General features: G+C 39.3%; 1 protein-coding gene across 8 annotated transcripts in view; it reads right to left on the bottom strand.

Annotated features, from left to right (window-relative positions):
- The window catches only part of STARD13 (StAR related lipid transfer domain containing 13), a 291838-nt gene that overhangs the window by 166162 nt on the left and 97743 nt on the right, over positions 1–27933 (bottom strand). For all 8 annotated transcript variants that reach the window (XM_072032613.1, XM_072032611.1, XM_072032615.1 and 5 more), the window contains one exon: positions 1292–1325. In XM_072032613.1, the coding sequence (XP_071888714.1) occupies positions 1292–1325 (34 nt within the window). The remainder of the gene's footprint in view (positions 1–1291; positions 1326–27933) is intronic.

The following is a 27933-nucleotide window of genomic DNA, read 5'->3' as shown; positions in this document are numbered from 1 at the left end:
GTGCTGGCTGCAAAGGGACCCATTCTCCTGCTCCCAATGGGGTTACGGTGGCCCTTGGCAAGGACTGAGGGTGCAGCTTGGAGCAGAGAGGGACACTGCTTCGAGCAAGGAGAAATCACTGAGCTAGCAAACTGGCCTAAGCTAGTCCTTCAGGCCAAAAAAAATAAAAGATGTTAAGTCAGCTGGGGACAGAGGGATAATTACAACAAAGTTGCCCAATTGCTTTCATTTTAATTGACACACACTGCATACATATCGACTAATGAGACTGAAAGAGCAGTAGGAAATAGGGAGCTCCAGAGGTCAGCTGTTTATGATTTATTTAAGTAGTGCTAGCTGGCAAAAGCTTTTGTGGGAATGAGGATTCCCTTAGACTTTGGGGACATTTCTTCTTGCAGAGCTGTGGGGCTGTTATTAAATTCCAGTAACCTCCCATTCTGGGAAGCAGTTTCTTTCGCTATAGTTCCTAATTGTGCTTCATTACAATTTAATAAGGACATTTACCCTCAATTGAGCAAATCATTCAAGCAGTTGCTTACTCCCCCTCGCAATGAATTGGATTTGTCAATTGCAGCTTTAATTGCGTGTTAAGTGGCTTGCTGAATCAGGACCTCTGTGCGCATCGCTGTCTACCCAAACCTTTCCTGAGCTCCTGGCATCATAACCCAAGTAGGGTTCTGTGCATCCATTCCTTCAGCTCTGCCGATTGCTCTGATCCTCAAAGAATGTCAGCTGTAAATAAATCATTTCCCCATAATAGTCACACACTCCGATGCTGTTAACATCCTCAGCTCCACCAACTGCAACTGAGCTCCTGCTGATGAATGATGCATCCTGACTTTGCCCCTGGGGACAAGGCCTGGGGGGTGTTTACATTTATTTACATTTCTGTTTTACATTACGTTGCAAAGTGAGACCCTGTCACCAGGTTGGGCTGCTGTGCCAGCAGTATGCCAGAGGATGCACTTACACACATCTCACCCTGATGCACCGTAAACCTTTCAATGCCGTGGCAAGCCCTTTCGTTCCTCTCCGACACTAAGAACAAATACTTCATGGTGTCCTTGTTGTTTCAGGGTTGGCGTCTCAAGGTCTAAGTCCAAAGTTGCTGAATTATCAGCTTTCTTAAGAACCGAACAAATCCTACAGCACTGCTTCATAAACTCATGCAAGTAATCACATCAACTGCACGAAATAACTCAGAATATCAGCAGTTCCTGCAGGTCCCCCAACAATGCATACGTTTGCACAATCCATTGAGAAACATTCAAGAAGTAATGCAGTGTCTTACCTGCCTTTTCCTTTGACAGCTTCTGAAACAGCACCTGCAAGAAATAAATTATTTTTTGTTTTATAATCATAGATTTTTTCCTTCAAATAAGCTGCACATTTCAAGACAATACACACAGTTCTTACACATCATCACTGCCTTACAAAGGTCATCAAATCCAGAGCTTCTTAACAAAAATCGTGGGGAACATCTAGCCTTGTTTGCTAAGGACAGCCTGGCACCCATTCCCTTGTCTTGCAGGCAGTGAGCTGCCCATGGCACGAGCAAGGACACGCGAGATCCAGCACACCAAAGCAGGTCATGGTGCCGGCTGCCTGCGAGGCAGCTGTACAGCAGTGGGATATGAGCACACTGGTGATGGCAGCTCTGAAGCAGTCATGATGCTTATTCATCCGTGACTGGGAGAAGGTCTCTCTGTCTGCGGGATGTGGGCAAAATGACTTTCAACGTTGCATTCCTCATATTTTTCAGTGCCCTGCTCTAGGTTTGCCATGGTAGAAGGAAGCGGTCCCATTAACGTCATACTTGGATGTACTTCTTGGTCCATTAATTTCCTCTGTAACAGCCTTCAGTGCCCAAATCGGGTTGTTCTCACTCTGTAAGCTGGTGATTAAATGTGTATCACCTGCCCTCCTTGCATACAATGGATCTAACAACTCTCTGAGGAAAGCAGCCTGCAGCTGAATCTAGTACAATGTGAGAAACCACAGCCAATCTTCCTTATTTTTGTAGATAAAGAGAAAGCTGAGCTGATTCTCCCTGATACCAGCGAATGTACAGGTGTGAGCTGCCCAGTCTGCGGCCAGCTGAACCAGCAGCCACTCCTCTATCTCGCAGCGACATGCTCCCTGTGCTTGCTATAGGCTTGTGCCCATATGGACAGCCATCTGCACATTTCTGCCTGATGCACTAAGTGCTCCAGTATCTCTACAGCAAATATTGCCTCCGCAGCCTTAGTAGAAATGCCCATAAAAACACGTTTTTTATTTACCTTTATTTTAGTGAAGAATTTGACTGAGATATTGGAAAATTCTTGCTCTAAGCATGGAACAGAATTGCTGGAGCACCACACAATAATGGAAAAAGCACAGCTAGACTAGGTGGAGCAGGCTGCAGTTGTTTTCCCCCCTGCAAGGCAATTTAATTGTGGAAAAGCCTTACTCATGTTGAAGGTCTGCAGGAGCAGCAGCACCCTGCCCTTCAGCCAGCAGAGACCACGTGAGGTGGTCACTTCTAAAGCTGTCACTTTGGGATAAGCACTTCTTGAAGAAGACACGTACGGCATGTGAATCAAACTACATATGTCGGTCCTGCTTGGATTGCTGTCTTCCGTGTTCTAGTGTAACCACAAGGGCACTGGTTATTATACAATCAAACCCATGCTATATTAACTTCCAAATCTTTTTAGGATGTCATACAAAAAAAGATGCAAATTGTTGCTGGAACAATCCCAAGCAGCAACAGAAGGCTGCCAACTAAAAGTGATTTACGGAAATAATAATGATAATGCACTATATAACTGATTGTGTAACAAAATACATTTATTGAAGTACCAGCATCCCATCTGAGCAGCACGGCACCATCTAATCAAATATATAGAAACCATGGACCAAGTGAGTACAACTCTAGCCAAAAGGCTGCTGCAGCACCTGCTGCTATGAATAATAAAGAAATCATTTGCTTACAACTCCAGCTGTAGCAATTTTGCAAGTGGAAGTGTCAAACAGAAGCCAAAGACAAATACACTGTGCTGATACAACCGTGTTTTGTTTGCTTAAGCATGTCAACCAGAAAGCAGAAACATATTAGATAGATAGTGGGTCCAGTTCTCCCCCCTCAGCAGTTCTGTCTGAGCGGGGTCACCCCAAATTTACCTACTTGAGCAGAGGGAACCTGACCTGCCCATGTGCTAAGATGAGAGCAGGATGTGTGAATCAGGCAACCCTCGGCGGTGGGGCAGCTAGCAGAAGGGACAACCTGCAGTGAGGAGAAGCTCAGGGGGCTTATCTACACTGTTAAATAAAAGGATGGGGGTGATGGGGCCAAAGCACCATACCTAGGTTTGTTCCTATGACTGTAGCAACTCAGATCCTGCCTTTGTTCCAGACTGTGGAGCAGCCCTGCTCAGAGCAAGGCAGCTCTTGGACAGCTGCCCTCAGGGATGACCCGGTGCCATGTGGCCACGCTTATGTTGCCCTCTGCTATTAAATGTACTTTTCATCAGAAATGAACTCTTTGAATTAAGTGGAAGTGAAGGTAGAAGCAAAACACCAGTATTATAAGCTCAACAAGCCAAATAAACACACTCATCAAAGAATTGTCTCTCTGATGTATACATAATCTTTCACGGTTGTAAGTGATCAGGGCATGGAATTCATCAAACAAGTGGGCTGAATGATTTAATAACGTCCTTGTAAGCTTATTGTCACATAAAAGCCTTTTCCTGACACAGAAGATGAATACAGAACGGTTGACTTTAACAACTTCAAAACCTTTTTAATTTGCAACAGCACCGCTATTTTGCGGTGCCAGCCAATCCCATAACTCCATATAGCATAAAAAAAAGACAGTTTTATATCCAAGCCTTTCACTTCTTCCTTCCCTATCAACACTTATTAGTTATTAGCTCTTTTCTGCTCTAAACATAAACATTTCAACACATGCCTAAATCTGCCACTGATATTTCAGAGTACCTGTCAAACCGTAGTTATTCACTCTCAGCAAATCACACCCTCCAGAAAAGAAAAAAAAGAAAAAAAAGTAATTAGTGTTTCTCTTCAGCATGCAAATAACTCTTCTGGATTTTTAATAAAAAGCCAGATTTATTCAACACAGGTATGGTATCAAAAATACACTGCTATCAAATGAATGCTGGCATTTTGACAAGAGTGCTTGACTGCTGTTCACAAAAAAGACCTTGAATTCTGCAGGTTTATGTGCTGTGGGGAAAAGACAGCAGCACAGCCCCGAGACACACCCCTTCCTTCAGAGGAGAAAAATGATAAATCTGTATGACTTCTAACTGATGAACTGATAGAGGAGAAAAGCACTTTGAGCTGGGAAAAGTCCTGCAAACAATAAAGACTGGAAATCCTGCTTGTTGGTAATGCTACCAATTTAATAATCTGCTGGGCTTTCATTAAAGCTACATACAGGCAGTTGCAAAGAATTGAACCAGAAATCTCCATACAAAACTCAATCATCTGATTAGCTGATTTATTAGATCCTTCCAGATAAAAAATGTCAATGGAATAAAAGAAAATCCTGGTTACCTTTTTAAAATAAAACTCTACAGCCTGAAAGGGGCAGTCATGGCACTCCACACCACAAGCTGTAACTCAAAGTTGCCTGGCCCCAGCAGTGAAATCAGCAGCCTGAATTATGCTGATATGTTCTCTAGACAACATTAGCCCACTGGGGATAAAGGCAATGCTGAAGTTATCCCATAGGAAACGCTGCTGAGAGCGCTGCATCAGAAATCTGATTTCCCTTCAGAGACTTGGCACCGTCACTGGTACAGTCTTGAAACCTCTGCTGGGTTTGGGTGCTGATGTTGTGTTGTTTACAAGGAATGTAAACAGCTCTCCAGTCTAGCTGACCAAGCCCACTTGCTCATTCACAAGTGGGAAAACTTGGGTCTAGGTCCCCTCTCAAGACTCTTCAACACTTACAATAAGAAAATGTTGCTAAGAATTCTTTGTTCTGAGGATGTTTTTATCACGGTATTTTAGAGCAGTGTAAGACATTAAGAAGTTGCACAGCACTGATCAAGGCAGTCTTGCTCCTCACATGAATGTCAGTGTCAGCAGGGCTGTTGTGGGACTGGACACGGGGGCCTTGCTGGGCTGAAGACTGAGGCTGAATTTATGCACACTGAGCCCTTGATGATCCACACTGCAAAACAGCTGGGTCACCCCTTGCTGTTTTGAACTGCTCCAGCTGATTGTCTACAAATTAAACCTCTGAATCGTTAAAGAGATTTGGGAACACTCCCAAATGGCAGAATGGAGGTAGACGTTGCTCTGTTTCTTGCCGCTTTTACTGCAGGTACAAAAGATCACATCTGCAAAATACTCATCGTGTCACAGGACCACAGGGGACCACAAAGAAGACAGTGGAGACCCAGGGCCAAGAGCTGCACAGTACAGCCGTGCTCAGTCTGCTCTACAGGGCCCCTTAGCACACTCTCTTGTACCCACCGACCTCAAACAACTCTGCTAACATGAAAAATATTAAGGTTATACAACTGTCATGGTGACAGGTGGCTACTTCAGGTAGCCTCCAATATAAGGGAGCTATAAAAAATACATATATAAAAATATATATATTTGAAGCTGTACAATATGGGAAATACAATTAATAATTGTTCCAGTTACTGCAAAAAATGCACGTAATCCAAATACGTTATCAGCCTCCTTACTTGAAATTAATGGGTATGTGTATCTACATGGGTATGTTATCTACAGCTGTAATAGCAAAGGTCTGTAAAACTTGATTCAACTGGAAAGGATTTCTAAGGTTTTTTCCCTTTTCTAGCACAACTCACTGAGATGTTTGCTTCTGTCTAAATGCAACTAACCTGCACCCTAACGTGTTATCAAAAACAAACCTGTTAATAAACGAGTCCAGTTCTGTAGAATTGCAGACACAATGTTTTCACTAACATTTTAGAACTCTGTCAGTTCATCTTGTATCCCAGAGAATGTGTACATTTTCAAGTGGCTGTCAAGAAAGGAATATAAAATAAACTGGGTTTCTCTGCAGCTGATATGGAAATAGTCTAATGTAGAGATTCTAATTTATTTCTTTGCCTTAGCCTGATAAAATTATATAAATTGTCCTTTCCCCATTTTCTCTGAGGATCTAGCATACAGAACCTTTTAAACATGTGCAAAGAAAATAGAATTCAAATATTTTATGATGATATTTTAAAAATGAGCCTAAGGGATTTAAGCACTAAGCACCCAAAAGAGCTCAGAGGACACTGAAATGTCTTTTGAAAACCCCAGACATAATACGTTGAGGTGTACTCTAAAAAAATGAAATACTGCAAATGTTTCCTGCAGCTATAAAAGCAAAATTAGTCGCGGTGTACAGCTTTAAAGAACAGTTAATGGACATTTGAACATTATTTTCCCTACTTTAATGTTTTAGTTGGCAAAATAAGGCTTGCTTTTAAAATGCATTTTATGTTATTCTAAATATTTCCTTCAAATTATACACAAAGATCAGTGTTGTTCTGAGAAGTACTGATACAGAAAGAAAGATTATTGATTTTTTTCATCTGTTTGCTACAATTCTGTACCTATTCCGTGCATGTAGAATTGATAAAGAAGAAGTAAAGTCTGAGAAGTGGCATTTCATGTTGCAGTAATTTTGAAAGCTTTGATCGAACAGAAAAATGGCTGAAAAGTATTTTAGAGTGAAAACTTTTTAATATCTTATTAGAGAAGAAGGTTTACAATAAGTCAAGCAGGGCATTAAGGGCAAAAACAAAACCCAAAATAACAAGACTGAGAGTAAAAGGGCATTTGTTGTATTAACTATAAGTTATCATACTTTAAAAATGCATTACAGTAACAGACATTACATAGATTTCTATTGTAGGGGATTCAGTTTGAATACATAGGTACACTCGCCTGAAGTAAGAGTTGGGGTGTGGTTTTACGGTATTTTTTTACTATTTTAACTCAGCGTAGCCACTGAGTTTGCCACCAGATTAGATCTCATTCCCCCACATGTCTCAGCTGGCCAGCACTGGCACTCCTCTGGTGGCTGGGAAATGAAAGCAGCAGAACGTAAACTTCAGGGAAAAAGCAAAACAAACAAACACCTTCTGCTGTTTAAGACGTTGCTTTCATCAGGAAACCGCTGTTATAACTACCATTTCCTTGGCCTGACGCGTTGTCTTGTGAGCGTGTTGTTTAATGCTCTGTAACATCAGCTTTCTGCTGCCATCATTCTACATTGCCTTTGCCTCTCCTGTGATTTCCTCTGAACAACACGGCACTTTTTGCTATCCTGCAGTGGTCTTTGGAGGTGGATTTTAGCCCCCGTCCTTCCCAGCTCTGGCTCTGCCCTATCTGGGCAGATGACTGACCTTGCAAAAAGGCAGTCTGAAGAAGCAGAGCTGAAGAGTGAACTGTCTGGTCTTCTACATTCGGCCCAAGTATGACTAGCTGGAATTGGAAAACAAACTATTTTCTGTTGTGTAAGGAATACTGAAAAGCCTCTTGTAGAGTTGATTCCCTTTGCTGCTTACAATGCCATAAAACACGTACAGGTATGCTCAGATCCCACCATCCACACTGCGGAAACAAAATGTTGCTGTGGTTTGCAACAAACTCCAGAGAAGGATGAGTATAAATGACCACAGTCAGTAGAAGAAGTAAGGTGGAGACTACAGTTATTGAGGGATTTTTCCACATTTTGTTTCATTTCAAAATGCCAACCCAATTGACACAACTTTTCAACAGAGAAGTTAAATTATGAAATCCCAAAACACATTACTGATATTATTGAAGTATTTCATTTTGATAATATAAACAAAATGACTTTTTGTGTTTAAGATATTTATTTTAAAATTTACGTAACTATACTACATTAGATAAGAAACTCACCAAACTATTTTTACCTAGTCTTGGTCTGTGATCTTGAAAAATAAACGGATCCCAAAGTTTTATAAGGTCGGAAACCTTCTTCTCAAAGATTTTATGATATTTTTGATTTTGAGGGCTTGGAATTAATTTTAAAAATGCCTCTGATCAGTTAAAAGTGAAATATTTTTCTGAAATGTGGATACTGAAAATTTCAGAAAGTTACTTTACTGTAACATATCCACGCTCATTTTCTTAAAATTTCAGGGATTCTAAATTATACCCATGGAAGTTCAAGTTGTTAACGGAGCAAGCTGTGACAGCAGCTTCTCTGTTGTCATTATCGTGCACTTTGTGGCCAGCTGGAGAGGGAAGAGACCTGAGAGATAAGAACACAGATGTCCCACTGCAGAAACAGATGCTGCTCTTCCCTTCAAGGTGAACAGAGCAGCAAACCGATCTGGTGCCACCCAGCACGATGCAGCGATGTACCCCTCTCTCTTTCACTTACTCAAACTCTCATAACACTTTCCACTTTTTTTGCTTTTCAAAAGGATTTTATAGAGCTGATATTTGAAACCCTAATTAGAAGCTAATCAGATGCAGGTGATCCCCAGCTTCTGGCCAAGGGAACATTTTAGGGAACAGGTATCAAAGTTCCGTCTTAATGTTCAGCTCTTCCTCCCTAATTCCCACTCCCCACCCTCTGCGATCACTTCCTTACAGGATACAGTTCCACCATGTTTCAGCAAATTTGCTTCTGATAAAAAGGCAAAAAAAAAAATAAATCCCACTTATGATGTTTTTACATTTGGCAAATCCCAGGAGCTCTTGGCTATTTTGAGCTCTTGACACTGCAGCAGGGCTTACATCAACACGTTCAGAACTGTGCAAATATCAATTAATGCTCAGTCCCCTGTGAAGGTGTTCTGCCATGCTTCTGTATAAACAAAGAGATGAATAAAAACGAGATAACACGGCAGTTGTCACAATATATGGGTGGGGGGCAGGTGGAAATGAGATGGGGCAGAGGCGGGAGGGAGAAAGACAAAAAGGAGAGCAGTGACTGCCGAAAAGAGATGGACAAAAGCAAGAAGTGAGAGCAGCCCCTGTTTTGTTTTACAATCCTGGAACAATACAGTGACTCAACCATTGCTATCATTTTTACCCTCTTAAGTAGGAAGAAGTGCTGTATCTATTCTAAAGATAAAATGAAGTGGAAAAGGTACAAGAGGTCACCAAACAACAAAGAGAGGAATGAAATCTGGGGACTCTGCCATCCTGCTATGGGAAATGAATGACTTTTAAAGCAAACAGCAGTTAACAGCAATCCATGGTAGAAAATTAAAACCAAGCCTTGTCAGCTCTGGCTAGAGCTGTGTTGTTATTTTAGCTTGGTCCAGAGCAGAACATAGCTGGGAATGAACTTCAGACTGCCATTAGCAACGGCTTGTTTGTTTTCACTATCAAGTGTCCACAGAAATGGTTGATGATGGGTGAGCTCGAACTGGGTATCGGGTATTCTCCCTGACAGTCAATAAAATTTATCTTGTAATATAACCTCAAACAAATATGCTCTTTTTCTAGTAAAGTGATATATTAGCAATCAGTAAAAATATTGGGTAACATTTTACGATTTGTGAGGGAAAAAAAAACAAAAAACAAACAAACCAGGTTTATTTAATAGTTTTCTGTAGAAGAATAAACAGGGGAAATTGAAGAATGAAGCTTGAAAAGAGTTACTGAAAACTACAGAAATTGTGCACGGCAGAAGCACTCTTCCTGAGAACCTGCTCAGGGAAAAGTTAGGTAGCATCTCTCTAGGGTGACAGCGAAGGCTGATGCCTTGGGGAGGAGCAGAGATGCCAATTGTTTGTAACTGATGATCTTGTAGCCACTTTATCCATTTTAAATTTTATGTGACATCTTTGTATTGGAAACCTCTGTAAATCCCTTTTGACGTCTGATCAATTTTCTTTGATTGCCTCTCTGGTTCTCTCTGTTTATCAGTTGGCATTTATGCCAGATTTAAAGAAAAATCTTTCCCTTGCCTTCTTTTACCATGGAAATGACATGCTTTCCCCGTGGGAGGCTTCATAGCTTCCCCTTTCTTAGAAAGATCAGTGTGTCTTTCAGTATCACCAGCATCAGGTGATGCCAGCTACCATTGCCCTAAATTCACAGGATTTCAGAAATGACCGCTCCATTGCAAATTCAGCTGTAGTCCGTAAGAAAAAGAACGCTTAACTGTGGTGTATATCAACGTACACTGCTTATTTTCAGAATGAACTCTTCAACCCTTACAGACAAAAGACACTGAACTTTATGTTAATATTTTCATAGCAAGGTATAAATTCCCCTCACTTCACTGTCTGCTCTGCTGTCAGCAAGTGCCCAAGCAAATGCCCATTCAGCCTATTAACACATATACATCTAAACAACTTCAGAGCTCTGTGTGCCTCTCTTCATGCTTTTACCTGCTAAGATTACACAGGACAGCATCCCTGTGGTGAGAAAAGTTGTGTGAATTTATGCTGCATTAGGAGTCAAGAACCTCTTATGCACATGTGAACCGAGCATGAAGGCTGCAGTGCAGCAAAGGACCCAAGCACAGACAGGGTTTGAAATAAGTAAGACTAGACATGTGTAATACATATGCTTAAACCCATTACTGAGCCACAACCTTTGTCCATATCCAAGAATTGGTGTAGAATTTATGGATGGAGTTGACCATTCTTGAACACAAAGTACAGGGCCAAGTATTTTCACGCTGAGGGTATCACCTTCTATCCAATAAAAATATTTTTATACACTACCTGTGGTATTGGGTCGTGCTTGACTCAGCTTAGTAGGAGTGAGACTGGACCTGGGAGCCCTCTACCACACACATGAGGTATAAGCCATAATCACTCCCTCCAAATAACTACCTGCACTGTATGACTGTGCCACCGAGCCATCCACTCTTCCAATTTTTTCCCTTCATAAATTGCTCAGGTTCTCACAGAGCAGAGATTGGTGTGCCTGTATACCAAAGGGGCTGCTGGTTTCCTCCGTGAGCTCCAACTTCTGTTCTTCTATTCCAACAGAAGAGATTTGTTAGGGACTGGCTTGAATTCTCCATCTCTCTTGCTCACACAAACACACACACACATTCCTGCATAGCCTAAAGCAGCTTCATTTGGATATATACACTACTGACTTGCGATATTTTAAAGCAAAAAGGACATGCTTTACTTCTTGAAATAGGATAAAATAATTATACTCCCACAGAGGGGTTTCAAAATTGGCATGTATTATTCCTCAGCTGTCATGGACAGCCAAAACAAATATATTCACAGAACTATCTCCGTACTTTTTGCTCCCATATGATGAACTGCTTTTATGCTTCTCTGCATTGCAGACATACACTTCATTTGTCTTCCTTCAAGGATTCTTTAGTGGAAAGCTCCACAATCTTCTCACAATTACTGTTCTGAGTAGCTCAGTACGATCTTTGAACTGAATTTAAGATTATTAAATTCCAAGAAAGTGGCATTAGGCAAGTTTAAGACAATTAAAATAAGATGAAATATTTCATAGCATTACTTAACATTACTGTATTTCTTGCATAAATCTTATACTGCTCACATGCGTATCATGGACTACAACTAAACACCGACAGAACTGATTAGTATTTTTGTAACACCTTGCATATCTGCTTGTCCTTAATCACTGCGAGACAAATATCTTCCTTCTGTTTTCTGTTTTATAATTCAAGTAAATGGCTAGGACTTGAAATTTGTTTTTACAGATAGATTTAAGGCACCATTCATCTTTTGAGAAGTACTGATTTGACGAAAACCACCATTGCTTCAGCTGGCCTTAAATCAAGGTAGGTCTGATTTATATGAACTGAAAGTCAAGTCCAGCAAGAATTAACTTTTAAAGTGAAAATTATTGCCGTCAATGCTGAAAATGGAAAAACCCTACAATAAAGGATGTGTCTACAGTTCCGTATCTATTCTCTGTATAATTTTACTCACTTAATGACTGAAAAAAGTACTAACTCACAGCACAACATCGGAACTTGGGAACTGGTTATTGCTGATTTAAAAAGTATGTTTTGATTTGTGTATTCTAATGTTTCAGGAAGAACTAGTTAATCGTGAAATACTTTTAAAGGCCTTCTCAGTGGGCAAAACCTACTAATTAATGTAAGAAAGGAATCTCAATTTCCTACATCCTCTGGCTGGGTTTCTGAAATATTGTAAAAATGCACATGGGTCAGCAATTTTGGTGATAGAAGAGCTAGCCCACTAGATGCTGAGATGCCTCTCTTCCTTTACAGCTTCAATTCTGTTTCAGCATGGAGACTTATATTTGATTAGTAATTGCTATTTTTCATATTATTGGGAGGGTGATGATGGCTCTCCCAAGCTTCCATGGCTGTAAGATAACTAGACCCACACACTCCTTGGGGACTTCCATATTGCACAGAGAATGATCATTGGCATTGGCACCTGGACACGTGGGCAGGGCAGAAGCTGCAGGACTTCACACCAGAAACTCAACAATGAGACCTGCTGGGAAGCAGTTTGGTTATAATCAAGACAACCAAAGTCACAGAAACAATCATTTGAAACAACCACATGTGCAAGTTCTTAAATTGCCTGAGCATTACTATGTTTTTATGGTAGACGGTGGAAAACACCTGGCCTCAAATCATGCGTCCCTTTGTCACTTAATTAAACCAAGAAAGTAGAAGTTCTACCAAGATTTAGGTAGCTTTACAAAGAATAAAGAGCAAAAAGAAAGAATTAAGCGGAAAAAAAAAAAGAAATAAAAAAAAAAGAAAAAAAGAATAAGAATATAAAAACAAACAAATAAAAGAAATAAAAAAATCTAGCAAACCCAATTATTCTGTCACAGGACTTAAATGTCTTTCCAAGAAAAGGCCTGGAGGACAGCTCTGCTAGCAAGAATGGCAGATGAGAAGTGAATTATCAGAGCAGATTTTTGTGCACTGGATTCTCAGCTGTGGTATGTCCTAGGCAGATTTCCTAGAAATCTCAGAAGTTGCAGCAATCTTATAGCACTTCATGGGGTAACGACATGACAAGAAAGAGAGATGCCACATTACGGTCATCCTATCCTGCTTTCTGCACTCCTATTCATAGTGACACGTAGCTGAGGATATGTCCACAGTGCAAATGCATTAGGACACAGCCTTTAACTAATTATCAGTAGCTGTTTAGTCACTGAGGCATGAGCTTCATGCAATTAAATTTCAAAGGCTAGATCCTCCTTTGCCACTGGCCACTTGACTTCTGAAGAAAAAGATCTGAGGTCCTTCTCCTTGGACTAACTGTACCTCAAGACTGGTGGTTAGGACTTGACTTCATTTGGGACCTTCCACACTCGTGAGAGCTTGAAGGAGACCATCAGATAATTAAAACCTTACAATGAGCTGCAAGAGACCAGCTGTGAACTAATTACAGAATGCCTAGAATTTTGATCGGCTTATTATTTAAGCTCGAATGTTTCATTACTTATGACAATAGTTCTCTTAACAGCTAGTTGCAATTTCACATTCAGGGCCCTCCAGTACTTCTAGGCTGTCTTTAAAGCCCATCTGTCACTAGAAATACCTATTAATTTTTTACTGTTGATGAAAAGAAGAGACATTAAATTAAAACATTAATTTAAATAGATAAGTGTTTACACTAAACCAAATACAACTACAGAATATCAGAGACAAGGATGTACTTCACAACAGTATGTTTTAGCTCATCAAGTGTAACAACCATGCACTGTGCCAAGTTGCCTTATCATATACAGCATAAAAGAATGAGAAGATGTAATTCAGGTCAGATGATTTAAGAAGGGAGGAAAGGCCTTACCTAAAAATTAATTTGACCATGAGCGTAAGGAATTATTACTATTTCAATGACTTTTTTACATTTCAAAATCTACATAACTCTTTAGTCTGAACACATAGCTATGCAAGCCCAATTAGGGACCAAGCACTGGACATAGATACTATCACGATACACTACCTGGAATTCCTCCAGTCTTTGTGCTAAACATTCTTAAGGCTCTTTATGGAAAACAGTCTAACTTCTTGTTCCATTCTCTCTATTACATATCGCAACGTTCACCTTCATTCTACACTAAATCTCATCTAGTTTAAATTTAACCTTAGGCACATTAAGTTCATTCAAGACTAAAAAGTGTTCTAGCAAGAACACTTTGGTTAGTCAACAGTCATGCAAATGACAATTCTAGGCTGACTGTTACGTTAAACTGTTCTGGAGGAAAGAAAAAGAGACTCATATTACCTTGTACCACAAGAGTTATTCCACATCTGGTACCAGAATGTATCCATCCCTCATCTCTCTACTAGTTTTAAAGTTTTTGATCCTGCGGTGTGATTTTGCAGTATGTTAGCCATGAGCTTTTTGACTGTCATGGTATTTTTGAATGCCTATAGAAAGCTTTTTTCAGATGAGCTTAAAGCACAAATTTAAGACATCAGCATGAGAATGAAGCATCTTACCACTAACAGTGTTACATTTTTTTACCATTTGCATTACAAACAGCATATGTTCGGGATGCTACCAGGAATGAGATCACTTTTTTATGGGCACTCACAGTATATCAAAAACTAGGTGAAAAACTATGCATATGTACAGGATGAAAAGCTGATCCTTGGCTCAGAGGCCTTACAGCCTAATTGAGACTTTCATTCTAGGTGCTTCAGCACAGATGACATCTGACATGCAACTGTGAAGGGAACAGCATTGCTCAGTTGGGTGCCTGCTCTCAAAAGATCTCAAGTGGATGGGGAAATAAAATGTGCATGCAGGCAGGCACACAAGCTCCAGAGAGGAATAGGAGCTCAGAAACCCTCAGTGCTCATCATTTCATACTAGCCAGCTGCAGATTCCTATGCCAGGTTAGAGGCTATACGGATGGCTCTCAACAACTGTAGCTATCACCAGTACGGGCTGCTTAGGTGCCGCTACAGATCCTTGAAATTTCTGAACTGGTGCCAGCGGATAATGGCTGCAAAAAAGAGGTGGTCTTTTCCTGCCATTTTTTTTTCTGCCTTTACCAATACTTGTAATTAAAAACTGAAACCTGCTATTTTGCATACACGGGGAAATACGTATTTATGTGTGACTTCAATATGGCACTAATTTCCCAAGATACGCTGTTTCAGCAGCCATTCGAGATCATAAAGCAAAAGATTATGAAAAAAAAAAAATTAACAAAAGAATGTAATGAATTCCTGGCAAGTTTTACATTCCCCTTTAAAAAAAAATTACATACACCCTCCCTTCCTCCCTTCGCTCCAGCGAATACCATTCATGTTTAAGATTAGATTATTTTTCTCCTGATTCTTCTTTAGCTGCCAGAGTGTGACTCATTGTCAGATTGATTTAATTACAATTACAGACCTTGTTCTTCTGGCATTGCAAGTAAAAACTAGGAAACATAAAGGAAAAGGTCAATATAGGAAGACTCTACAAGCTAGCAGATGTTAAACAGTGCCACCAGCGGCTATCGTTGATTTCATTTCGTTAGTTGTTTCCTAGTCTAAGATTTTTTACAATAATGCAACAGAAATTATTTACACTTTTCAGTTCCCTTCCTGAAAGGTGGTTTTAGTCTATGCAACACATTATAATTTTTAGATCTTGGGCATAAGAGTGAAACAAACATAGAATAGTTTAATAAAAGGGATGTGACTTAGTTATTGTCAGCAGAATAATAAAGATCAGTCATCCATGTAACACATGCCTGTGTTTATTTTAAAAGATTTATGAATTTGGTAATAGATATAATTTAACACTATTGTTGTAAAACATAAGCAAAATTAGAAAGTTTTTCAAAAAATATGTTTGCAAAGCTAATTTTTAGCATTATTACTCTGGAGATATTCTAATGTAAGTGTAATGTTAACTTGGAGAACTGGTTATATTAGATACTGTGCAATGTCTAAGCACTGTCGCTGCAATGGATACAGTCTGTGGTTCTAATTTATGTATTTTGAAGTTAAAGGTATACTTAGAAAGAGAGAAACTCTTTCCCCGAGAAGACATACCAGTTGTTTGTCCTTAAGTTGCTTCTAGCAAGCCAAAGAGAAAGGTCAAGTCTAAGGATCTTGCTTTGTCAGAAAGCTTACTTATTATTAGTAACAATGAACATGAAACTTTTACCTTCCTATAATAACGGTAATCATTTTCGTATTTTCATGTACTTCTCATTTTGCAGAGAGAACCTAATTAGAGAGTAGGTATTTAACTGCGCTATCCTCATCACTGTCTTTATCTAACAGCCTACATTATGCAGCTAAATATTTTACTCCTGAGAGTCTCCTCAATTTGTTCTGAGATGCTGACATGGTTGTAATAAAAAGCACAGCCACCTTAACGGTTTTGCAGGGGAAACAATTAGTAAACCAGTAACATTGGGCATTTCAGAATCAATTAGCTCTGCTGGAGAAGTTCTATAAACACAATACTGATGCAGTAACACTTTGGAAGATGCTATTAATGCCAGAGGAGAAATAAGTATAATTGGAATTAACAAAACAGCCAAAGCTGTTAGAGCTATTTACTGCTAAAATTTATTTACTTTGTTTCGTTCTGGAAAAAAAAAAAAAGCTAAGACTCCTAATTGCAGATGCTGTTTTGCATTTTTTATTTTGGAGCTGATACATCAGGTGTAACAAGTAATGATGTTATGAGCAGTTAACTAAACAGATAAAATTTTAAAGGCAGCTCATAACATAAAGGGCAGGTCACCTGAAAGACTGTACTGTGAAGGGACATCTCCTGGTATTCTGAACTCGTTTATCAACAGTGGCACGTCTGCTGCAGTTTGTATGAGCAGAAGAGAGTGTCATCAACAGTGGGTAAAGCACAGCAGTGGCTAATTCTGTGGACGAGATTCAGTTCAAGAACAGAATAGGGTAAATGAAACTGAGTTGAGAAAAAAGCAGAAATCCCATTTCAACATTTTGGTCATTAATAAGGACAACAAAAATAGTATATGTAAAAAACAACAATCTGATCTTAGAAATATATGATTATTTTTTATATTTGACTGAAAATAAATGCTTTGATATTACCAATCATCAAGGTGTTACATTTTGGTATGTGGAACAAAACAAACATTCAGTTAGTCTGACACTAAGCTGCATGGTGGGATTCATTTCATAGAGTAACAGGCGTCTATAATGCAAACGTTTACAATTGAGCCAGTCATTCTATACGGGGTATCAGTCATCTCACAAAATAAACTTCTGAATAGATCACTCCCTAAGCATGCCTATTTTGGCCTTTGACTGGGATGACCATCTCCCCTACCATGTAAAAAGTCAGAAAAATCAACATATGTGTTTTGTAGAACTGCATTTTACACAGAACTTATGTTGTGCAAAATCTGGCTTGTCTACCTGAATAGGCCTGTGAGTGTCTGCTGTGATACTATCCGACCTCTTCGTAGGACCGAGGTTTATGGAAGGTACCTAGTAAATCTGAAAAGTTTGGAAGAGCAATAAATTTAACAGCCTCACATGAGGTGTGAATAAGCTAGAAGACTATTTGAAAGTAGATGCTAATAGACAAAGCTGTTGATGCCAAGTTGCTTTCTTCAGCGTAAATACATCTCAATTAAAGACATATGTTTGGTATCAAAGCTGCCTCCAAGCACACAGTAGATGTTTGTGCGAGTCATTCAAAACGCTTATATTTCCAACAGGCTGAAATTTAGCATTTGATTTATATAGCAGAACTAACCCCTAGAAAGATATTCACTGAATTTTCAACAGGTGAGTTCCAGAGAAAATGTTGAGAAATGCAAAGTGGCCCCTGCTCCTCAGATACTGCCCCCCTGAGATGCCACCCTCCTGACACATACCGCTACTTCTCCCCTCCAGTCCTCCAAGATTTGCTGTCAGAAGGGTTCTTGTGGGTACTCTGTAGCCTCTAGCCAAAGGATACACACAGACGTGGAAAGGAAAATGACAATGGTAATATGACAATATTGTTCTATGAATTAGTCTGCAGTGTTATGTATGACATTGTGGACACATTGGTTATCTCACTCAAATGCAGAACCACGGCCTTGGAGGGAAGTCACAGAGGCACCCCTGAGTCTTGTCAAAAGCTATGAAGAGAGCTTGAAAAGAAAGGGATGGTCTGGAAGGAAATTAACAGCATGGGAGATGTTCAAAAGCATATAAACAATAAAAAGCATATCAAGGACTCTGTCTTATTTAATTCATAACTCTAGAACAAGGACATAAAAAAATAAAAACGGTAATAGGAAACAGCTTTTTCACAAAACAGGAAATTATATCATGGCATATGTTCCTATAGGAGGTTTTGAGAGCTAGAGCTTAGCCATAGGCCAAAGATCTTAGATAGCTTTTTGGATATTAGAAATATTCAGATTTAATATTTTTCCAAACCACTGAATTTTGGAAATGATATGAATAGCCACATCCCCACAGAGAAGCCAGGTTCTTCAGGTGGAGGATGAAACCCAAATTGTTAGCAGCTTATTCCATGTAAGTTGGGCTATCAGGGTATTGCCATTCCTTGAAATTCCTGTTTCAAGCCACTTTCTGAAAAAAGACACAGTGGATCTCATCCAAATGGCAAGTTCTATAACCCCTCAAACATCTAGCCCCCCCCAGATGGCTAGCAAACATTAAAAAAGAAGTTAAATTTAACACTAGAATATATTTTAAAATATATTTAATTATAATTATGCTTTAAAGTAATAATAGCCATGAGTGGAGCTCCTTATTTTTTTTTTACCTTCATTTTTTCATTTCTTTGCTTTCCTTAGTAGAAAACTCCAGATAATCTGGGCTGTGCAATACAATCCACTCATCAAACTAATTACAGTATAAATTTCTACTCAATTTGTTTAACTAAGCATTAGTTAGAAACTTCTTGGGAAACCCTTACCAACATAGTGAAAACCTTCCTTTATATAAATCATTTGAAAGAATATAAGAAAGAGAGAAATCCATTGAAATTTAGCTCTTAGAAAGCTGATGAATAAGCTAATCTGTTACTGAGTGGCTCAATGTTCAATTGTTTAATAATGGCATAGGAACAAAAACCAAGGAGAATGACATTGTTCTCTGCTATTTTCTTTTCTTAATTAGTCCTAATGCTATTTTTAAAAACGATTATTCTCCATGTTGTGTATCTTCAATCTGAACACATAAATATGCAAAATATAGAAAATAAGTACAGCAAATAACTTGAAAAGTGAAGACTTGCATCATAAATTAGAATTGCAGTGGTGAGTAAATTAATGAATTTAGAATTCTTTTAGGATATAAATTGAATATGTTAATTTTATTCATGAAAAACAATGGCGCAGTGCACATACATACAAAACCCACCAGAAACAAGGGAAGGTCACCGGGCTAATCACTTTGGCTTATTTCCCTTTTCTGTACTCCCATCTGCCTGTTTTCTCTGCTCTCTTTGTGTTTAAAAGGAACAACTTGAACGTAGTTAGGCTAAAATTTGACCTACTTTTCTTGTTCATTTTAATGAATTTCTTTTTTTGGCAACATCTATGCAGTTTCTTTATCTTCTACTTCACACACGGTTTCTCGTTAAAGCAAACTAAATAACGCCGTGCTTCTGCCACTTATGAGAAAACCCGTAATAGTACTCTGGTGGATCATCAGCAGGGATGGATCTTTGCATTCAGACAGTGTCGTACACAGGACCCATGTCTGTGTGTTGAGAAGCAGGTCATCTTAAGTCAACATGAAATCATAATTAGTAAGGATGCAGATCAAACTAATGGAAGCAGAACAGCATATTTCAAGAGCATGGTTACTTGGAAGTGTATTCCTTTCACATAGTTTTGTGCAAATAGATTCACTTCACTTCATGCTAAAATATAATACTTTGAATTACCTCCTCACAGCCCAGCACGGCCCACGTTACTCATTAATTAAAGATTGCGGAAAAGGAATTTTATCAGCAGTTGAGTACAATCATTTGAGAGGAAAGAAAACAACCTTAAGTACAGAAATCAAATCAAGTGCTACAAAAAGTGCTCTGTTCAGTTATCAGCAACGCCAACCTCTGAGATGGAATATTTAAAATTGCTTCGGGGTGGAAATAGAGCCAAGCCTGACTGCAGAAATGGGCAAAGCTGCCAACTTGATATCAGATCTCAAGGCCTAATGACACACCAACGTGCAAGTACGTTCCCACAATTGCTGTCAGATCAGTTCAGGACACTGGGATGAGCAATGAGTTCAAGCTAGAGACCAAAATCATGTAGATAGCCTGGATTACTGCTTTCGTCCCAAACTTGCCCCCCTGTTTTATTTTTTGGGGATGGGTATAATGTAAGAATTTCTACTGGAGCTTTAACAAGAATGGAGCAGAGGACAAAGAAGTGATCATGTAGGCAGACTTAACTGGAAAGGGAAGATGAAAAAAATAAAACAAAAATTTGTGAAAAGCACTGCTGTTAGATTTATGGGCCCCTCTCAGCATTCATGGCACAGCCACGATGGAATTCTCTTCACAGCCACTTCCCTTGCTCGGAAGATAACATGCAGAGGGAAACAGTTTGGGTGTAGCTGCCAACGTGAATTTTATGGGACCATGCCAGGCTACCCTAATCACACTCGTATTGCCTTGCTTTAGCTTTCTGAGGTCTCTAAGAAACAGAATAGCAAAGCAAGGTGGTCTGAGGGAGACAGAAGGAACTGGGAGCCTGGAAGCAGACTGGCTCTGGTGCAGAAAAGCTGGTATTTCCTGTTATTTCTCATGGATCCAAAGCAAACTCAGGACGTCATCTTAGATTTTCCACCAGTCTCTAACCAGTCTGAAAGAGTTTAGCTCACCTGCTTAGACTTCCAGAGCTTTCCTGAGAGGAGAGAGGTGACAAATTAAATAGCTGGTGCTGGGTACAGCTTAAGGGAATTGCACTAGTGTAACTTGCACCGTCTGTGTGGTAAAGAGACCAGCAGGTACTTTGAGGGCCTTTTAACATACAGCTACATATGTACTTCAGACCAGAAGCAGCTTGCCCTGAGGCTGTGGTGGTGAGCTCCAGAGATGTGTGGGGCTCAGGATGAAAAGGAAGGACTGGGCAGGGCCTCCATCCTCTTTTTTATTCACAACTAAAACAGAGACTTAGCCCTTCCCTGCTGTATAATTCTGGCAGGACACGGTACCCATCCTGTTCAGGTAGTGTCATACCAGACAGCCTGGCCCCTCTGGGAGAAGGGGAGAGGGAAGAATGAGGTTTGTGATCTTTCCAGCAGACCTTCAAAGAGGAGACTCTACATGCGGTAAAGAAACGTGTGCACACAGTTCGTGGCAATGGTTGTTCTCCCAGCTTCTCAAAGAATCTTGTCCGAAAGACAAGAGTATCCATACCTTATGATAAACTAAATCCCATAGAGCAGTCCTAAGATTGTGGTCTTTCCTTAAAAGAAAGGAAAGCATTAAACTATTGTGTTATAGTGTGGCATGCATCCAGGACAGTCTGCGAGGCAAATCTGGAAGAGCTTTTTATTCTTGGAGAGGTAATCTCTTCCATCCTCTCCAGAGCAATACAGTTTCATAGGGTATGAATTCTGTCCCAGACAGCACGGCTTGGGAATTTGCTATTCTCTGTTGAAGAAATGCTAATGAGCATAGCCTTTTATCCCAAGCATCTAGATGTCTGGAGCTCTTGCCAATTTGTTTGTTTGTTTATTAAAAAATAAGATCGTTCCTCATGCTGAGAAGTTGCAGCAGCAATTGGAGAGGCTGCTGTAGAGGGGAACGAAGAGAAAATGTGAGTCACATTTGGCAGCATCTGTCATTACACATAGCAGAAGCTGCACTTAAGCCAGAGCTTGCTAAAGCAAATGAAGTAACAGAAATAGTCTTATCCATCAGCATCGCTGTATAGGTCAGAGCAGGCAGATGCAGAATATCAATCTGACCTGGGATGCTGTCCCAGAAGACCACAGGAGGGCTTTCACAGAACGACTTCAGTAACTCTAGAAAGGCTCCAGGCTATTCAAACAGAACAGCAGATGTAGGGATAGATTATATTCCTCTCAGGTACAAAACGGACTGCTGGAAATGCCACTAGATATCAGAAGAGTGCAAGAGTGAAATCCAGGCTGCCCTTTTCTGTCTCCCTGAGGCTGCAGAAAGGGAGCTGGGCTGCAGGTTTGGAATCAGATGCATCTTTGCCTTTGATGAAGGATTCAGAATCACAATCCAGATCACAGTTCTCTATGGATCTGGAGTCACAGCCTAGGATCCGAGGTAGAGAACAGGGATTTATTTAAGAGAAAACTGTAGTGCTCCCTCTGGTGCTCCTTTCCTAGGTATAAGCCTGAACACTTGAAAAGGTTGCTTATCTCAGTCAGAAAAAAAAAAGAAAAAAAAAGAGGTGCTTTTACAGAAAAAAAAGTACCTTTACAAACACACAAAAATATTACAAAACTTAAATGCACAAAACTCAGCATGGAAAGACACAACAGTGAACAAAATCATGGCTTGTCTTAAAAAAAAAAAAAAAAGACCGTGAAAATCTAAGATTAACAAACTACCATCACCAGAAAAAGGTAGAGAAAGGAAATACAAAGCAGAAAAAAAATCTAAGATCAACAAACTACCATCACCAGAAACAGGTGAGAAAGGAAATACAAAGCAGACAGACTAGCTCTTTGATTTTGGCAGCGTGATACAAAAATAAGAATTACAGTACTAAGACCTAATTTGGTGCTGAAAGTGAGTTTCCTGACCTACTGCATCCCCTCCTGCAGAGCTGGGATCTGCATCAGGTAGGTAGTGAGGGGCTGGGCATGCCTGGGGAAATGAAGAAGAAAAGGGATACAGAGATGGGTATTAATCTGGAAGGGATACCACTGATGGGATCTGAAGGGATTTTCTGCTCAGTGCATTCCAGCTCTGCTTACTTTCAGTTCACGTTAGCTGCTTCCAACAAATCTACTTTTAATTGAACTACATAAACACAATTAGTTTTCTACTTGTCTGATTACCTGATCTTGTTATCCGCACACATTTGTTATCAATGCCATGTTTACCATGTCCTACTTTATATCTACACGCATACGTATAGATGCATGTATAAATGAGAAACATTTACATCTTCCTTCCAGTTATGCAACTGCTAAGCTACATGTATGTACTCAGCTATTACCCCTCTAAAACTGCTCTTCTGATCCCAGCTCAGCTACAGTTTGCTGCATCTTGTTTTCATTAGGCTGTAAAATCAAGGTGGCGGAGGAGGAGGAGGGCTGTGAGAAAACCATTTGTACAATGAAGCACCCCACAAAATTGCAAAAATGTTTTATTGAGCTCTTATGGGAAAAGCTATGATCTTCTGATAAGCTAGCAAATGAAGATTTCTCTCCCTCCAATTGGAATGGAGAGAGAGAATTATTTTTTTTTAAACATACATCAGAAATAGATGCTTGTTCTCATATTAATAAAAATATATCCCCAACCAATTAACCACTCTACTATGTCATAAATACAGTTCTGCTTTTATGAATGTTCTATCTCTTGCTGATTGAACGCCAAGATCTCTTCTCAACCATTTCACTTCCAAGACAAATTGTCAGTATCCCCAGTGGTGCGTATTAATTTATAGATGAGCAGGATCTTCATGGGATTTCCAGCTGCTCTTCACATTTACATCTTTTGCCAAGATAATCTTTCATAACGTTTTCTTGAACCACTCAATTACATGGAAAAACATCTGTAATGACCGGGCCTTGGCTCACCTTGCTCTCCTGTGGAAATACTATTAAAGCATAATTCTATGGATTGGAAAAAATACATGAGGATATAAGAATTGTCTCTGAAATATTTGGCTCTTCACACTATGGACAGTGGGCTCTGCGTAAGTCCATCCTTCTTGAGCACCTCATTCACATTTGCCAGTACTTTTATTTGTATCATCATATTAAGTATAAGCAAAATGGATGTGTTAAGTACCTATCATATGAAACACAAAAGATGTCTGATGTTCCAACAAAGGAAAGGATCACAAAGGATCTTCCTTAAATCTAGGAATTAGGGAATCGGGAATGGAGAGATGGAAGGTGCCAGAGCATGCTAAGAAGCAAATGTGATAAGAAAGGAATAGGCAGTTAAATAATTTGAAAGTGAAAATAAAGACCTTATATTTGATAAAGTAGAAAAGGAGGCACGGCTTGAAGAACGCAAAACTATGGCTGAAGTGATGGATGAGGAAAATGATCTCTGCAGTAACATTTGGGAGATCCAAGTGGCAAGGCTGCACTCCTTTCTCACGCTGAGAAGCATGTAGGTCGGTGGCTCTGCTGAGACCAGTGGGATTGGTTTTGTAAATAATCATCTGCAGCATCAGACAGAGCTCCGTGAACTTCGGTGTGATTCCTTTTGAACTGCAAACACCTGAAGCATTCAGTGTTGGGTAACGCATGTCAAAAAGAGTATGAACCAGGGGAGAGAGAGACAAAAATGACCAGGGCTCTAGAAAATGTGAGTTGCAAGGAAAATTTTATGGAAATGGGATTGTTAATTTAGAAAGAGTAGGTTGAAACATGAGAGCAGTTTTTAAACATATGCCATAAAGAGAAAGAATATAATCTTTTTTCCACATCTGAAGAGGAGAAGAGGAAATTAATTTAACGTGCTAGAAAACTTCAGATTGCACTTTAAAAGTTTCTAATGCTGAAATATAGTAAAGTACTGCTTGCACAGTGGGATTGTGGGGTCTTCATCACCAGAAGTGTTTAAGAATAGAGTACATAAACATTTCTCAGAAGTGACAGATCCAGTTGATCCTACACTGTGACAAAAAGTGAAGTATCAAGTTTACAGGAATCATTTGAAGCCTTTTTTTTTTTTTCTCTTTTATTCTGTTAATTTTCAAATAACCAGCTTTAAATAAACCTGTAACATAAGGTATTCTTCATGGCTTTAAAAATGAAAGGATACATTTACACTATCCTTGAATCTTATAACTGCAATCTTGCTTAAAATACTGTTTCATTAGTCCAGGCACTGTGCTGTGCTTTTTCAAGTGTCTTACACTGATTGGAATAGGAGTCAGAGACCTGGGACCTGACATGGATCTCACACTCCTCATGTCTTGTTTTACAACCACTTCACACTCTGACAGGGAGAGATGTGGCACAGAAGTTTTCCTTATGGTAAGGTGAGCAGTAAAGGTACAATCCCTGGAACTGTGACAGAAATGGAAAAGTTCCTGGATAAAAATTGTTACCTGGGGTCAGTTTTGTTCTGGGGAGTAAAATGAAAAATGTAGCATTATAAGTCCCCAGCAAGATGAACCACTCTTATAGTAACTATTGCTTATACAGAACTAGCACCTTTCCTATAAATAAAGCCAAAATACATAGATGATCATATTTTACCTTCAAAATAACTTTAAAAAAGCTTAAGGACTATCTGGTTCCCAGTATACTCCTATATGTATGGCTAGATTCAAAATCTGTGGGCCCTGTAATATTTTCAAGCCTTATAATGAAGTTTCCTGTACAGTTGGAAATGATTAACCTTTATGATATTTTGAGATTTTAGTGGGGTTGAGGGACTACAAAAAGCAAATACCAAAGGACTAAAATTTGGAAAACACTATTCCCATTCATGTCACCAAACTCACTACAGACACTTGAAAAGCAGTGATTAAAAATAGCTAGACTAGATGCATGTGTGTCAAGCTGCAACTGTTCCCAGAGGATAATCACACAGATGTCCAAGCTCACACAACGGAAATTACAAGGCAGGGTGCCTGCCACTAAAGAGACATTTTTCCTTCACACAGAAAATGGGAGACAGTCTTCAGAAAAATGCTGATGCCTTGTTCACACAGATTAAACATTAAAGCCCCTCTGGGTCTTTATTCCAGCAAGAACTGTGAGATAAGTAAAGACAGAGCAGCTGAAAAGAAATAATTATTCAAAAAAAAAAAAAAGAAAAAAAAAGAAAAAAAAATAAAAAAAGAAATGGCATTATTGGAAATCCAAATACAAACAAATCACAACTGAGGTCAGGATGCTGCTTTTAGTTCCCATACCAAATCTTCCAAAATCAACAATGTGGTTTGGTTGTATGTTATCAATAACTGCTTGCCACGCATTCATATGACATGACTCACTGACACTCAGCTTCCTTCCTGTACTTCCTCTCAAACATAGCGCTCTATTCAAACTTAATTAGGAATGATGTCACATGGAGTCATCTCAAACCACCACAGAGCCAAGGGCTGGGCTGGTATAGGTAGATGCCAACAAGTAGGCATGGGCACTCAAGTTGGCAATGCAGTTGAATTTTGGAAATTTGCCAGGGAAACACAGAAAAGCATTAAGTGATTGGATCTGAGTTCTAAAATAACTATTAATGATGGTTAATTTTGTTGTAAATGTCTGAATATCTTTGTCCTCTGGCAAGATGCACACACGCAGCTTAGAAGTCAAGTGGTTTAGGCCTCAAGGTTTATATTTATTATCTTCACAGTAAAAGTCTTTACCTCTCAAAGACTCAGATCATAATAAAGAGCACATGACATTTTTTTTTGTGGTTTTAAGAACCTCAGATTATGCCCCAAATAGAAGTTGCATGGCATTTCTTTGAAAAACAAGTAGATATCCTGGAAAGTTTGTTGGGACACCAGACAATATAGGATGTACATTATTAACCAGCTGCCTTCGCCAGTCTCATTATTTTGGCAGGCTGGCAATACTAAGCTGTAGCTGCATAAAAAAAATGGAAAGGAAAGGAAAGGAAAGGAAAGGAAAGGAAAGGAAAGGAAAGGAAAGGAAAGGAAAGGAAAGGAAAGGAAAGGAAAGGAAAGGAAAGGAAAGGAAAGGAAAGGAAAGGAAAGGAAAGGAAAGGAAAGGAAAGGAAAGGAAAGGAAAGGAAAGGAAAGGAAAGGAAAGGAAAGGAAAGAGGAAAGGAAGTTACCACTAACAATGTCAATACAAAGCAGTTGCTTTAACAGGAAAGGTAGGCTGCACATTCTTAATACTGATTGCAAGCTACTTTACCAAATGGATGCTATTGCTTCAAACAACTATTTATTACAGATATGTTTACCAGAGAAGCATGGCAAGCATTGAATATAATACAAAATATAACAACAACAACAAAAGCTGCATCACAATTTCTATTTCTGAAAAGAGCTTTGAACTGGTTTTGCTACTGCTAAATGTTTTATACCAAAAGCTTTTTAGGTTCATAGTTCTTCACAAACACAAAGTAAAAATAGACATCTGCCCTTGAGTCTTAAGTCAACATGAAATATTTACAAGGATGGCATGACAACCAGTATGCCTCAGTCTCTGTAAGAAGTTGGAATTCCCCTGATAAGTAGAGCCTCTGTGAAGTGTTATCACACTATTTATATCAAGTGTTATAAATGAAATTCTTATGCTGAGGTACACATATCCAAAGAAAATGCAGCTTAAATAATATTTTTGCTGTTGATTTTTACACAAATTAACTTTTTTTTTCCCCACCTGCTGGCAATTACTTTTTTTTTTTTTTTTCTCTCTGAAATAGCAAATTACCTACATAGAAATCAGTGTGTAGCTTTCACTGTGAGTAAACTGACTCCATGTCTATTAAATCATTTTCATTGGAGCTAAAACATTAAGGACTCTAATTCAGAGCTTTTGGACACATGAGGTGGATCTCACTGGTGACCCATGAGCACACCACACATGGGCAGGGAATGAAAAAGCTTTGTCAGATCCATGCAGAGCCACCTTGGATGTCTGTGTCATGTATTCCTACACCAGAATCACATTAAAACATGGTGCAGAGACATCCAATGAACCATGTCTCTGCAAAGCAATCTAGAGAGAGATTTTTGTGCAGAGCTGGGCCAAGAGAACATGAAATATTATTGATGTTGTTCAGTGAGCAGTCAATTATCTAAAAGTTGGGAAACAAAGTTATATATGTTTCTTGTGCTGCTGAACTTTTCCCCAGGCATTGTGCTCATAGGTCATGAGTAAATTCCTGT

The sequence above is a fragment of the Anas platyrhynchos genome, chromosome 1 (assembly GCF_047663525.1).
Source record: "Anas platyrhynchos isolate ZD024472 breed Pekin duck chromosome 1, IASCAAS_PekinDuck_T2T, whole genome shotgun sequence".
In the NCBI taxonomy this organism is placed as follows: domain Eukaryota; kingdom Metazoa; phylum Chordata; class Aves; order Anseriformes; family Anatidae; genus Anas; species Anas platyrhynchos.
Note: the sequence above shows the minus strand (reverse complement) of the source record. Positions and strands in the feature narration are given on the sequence as shown.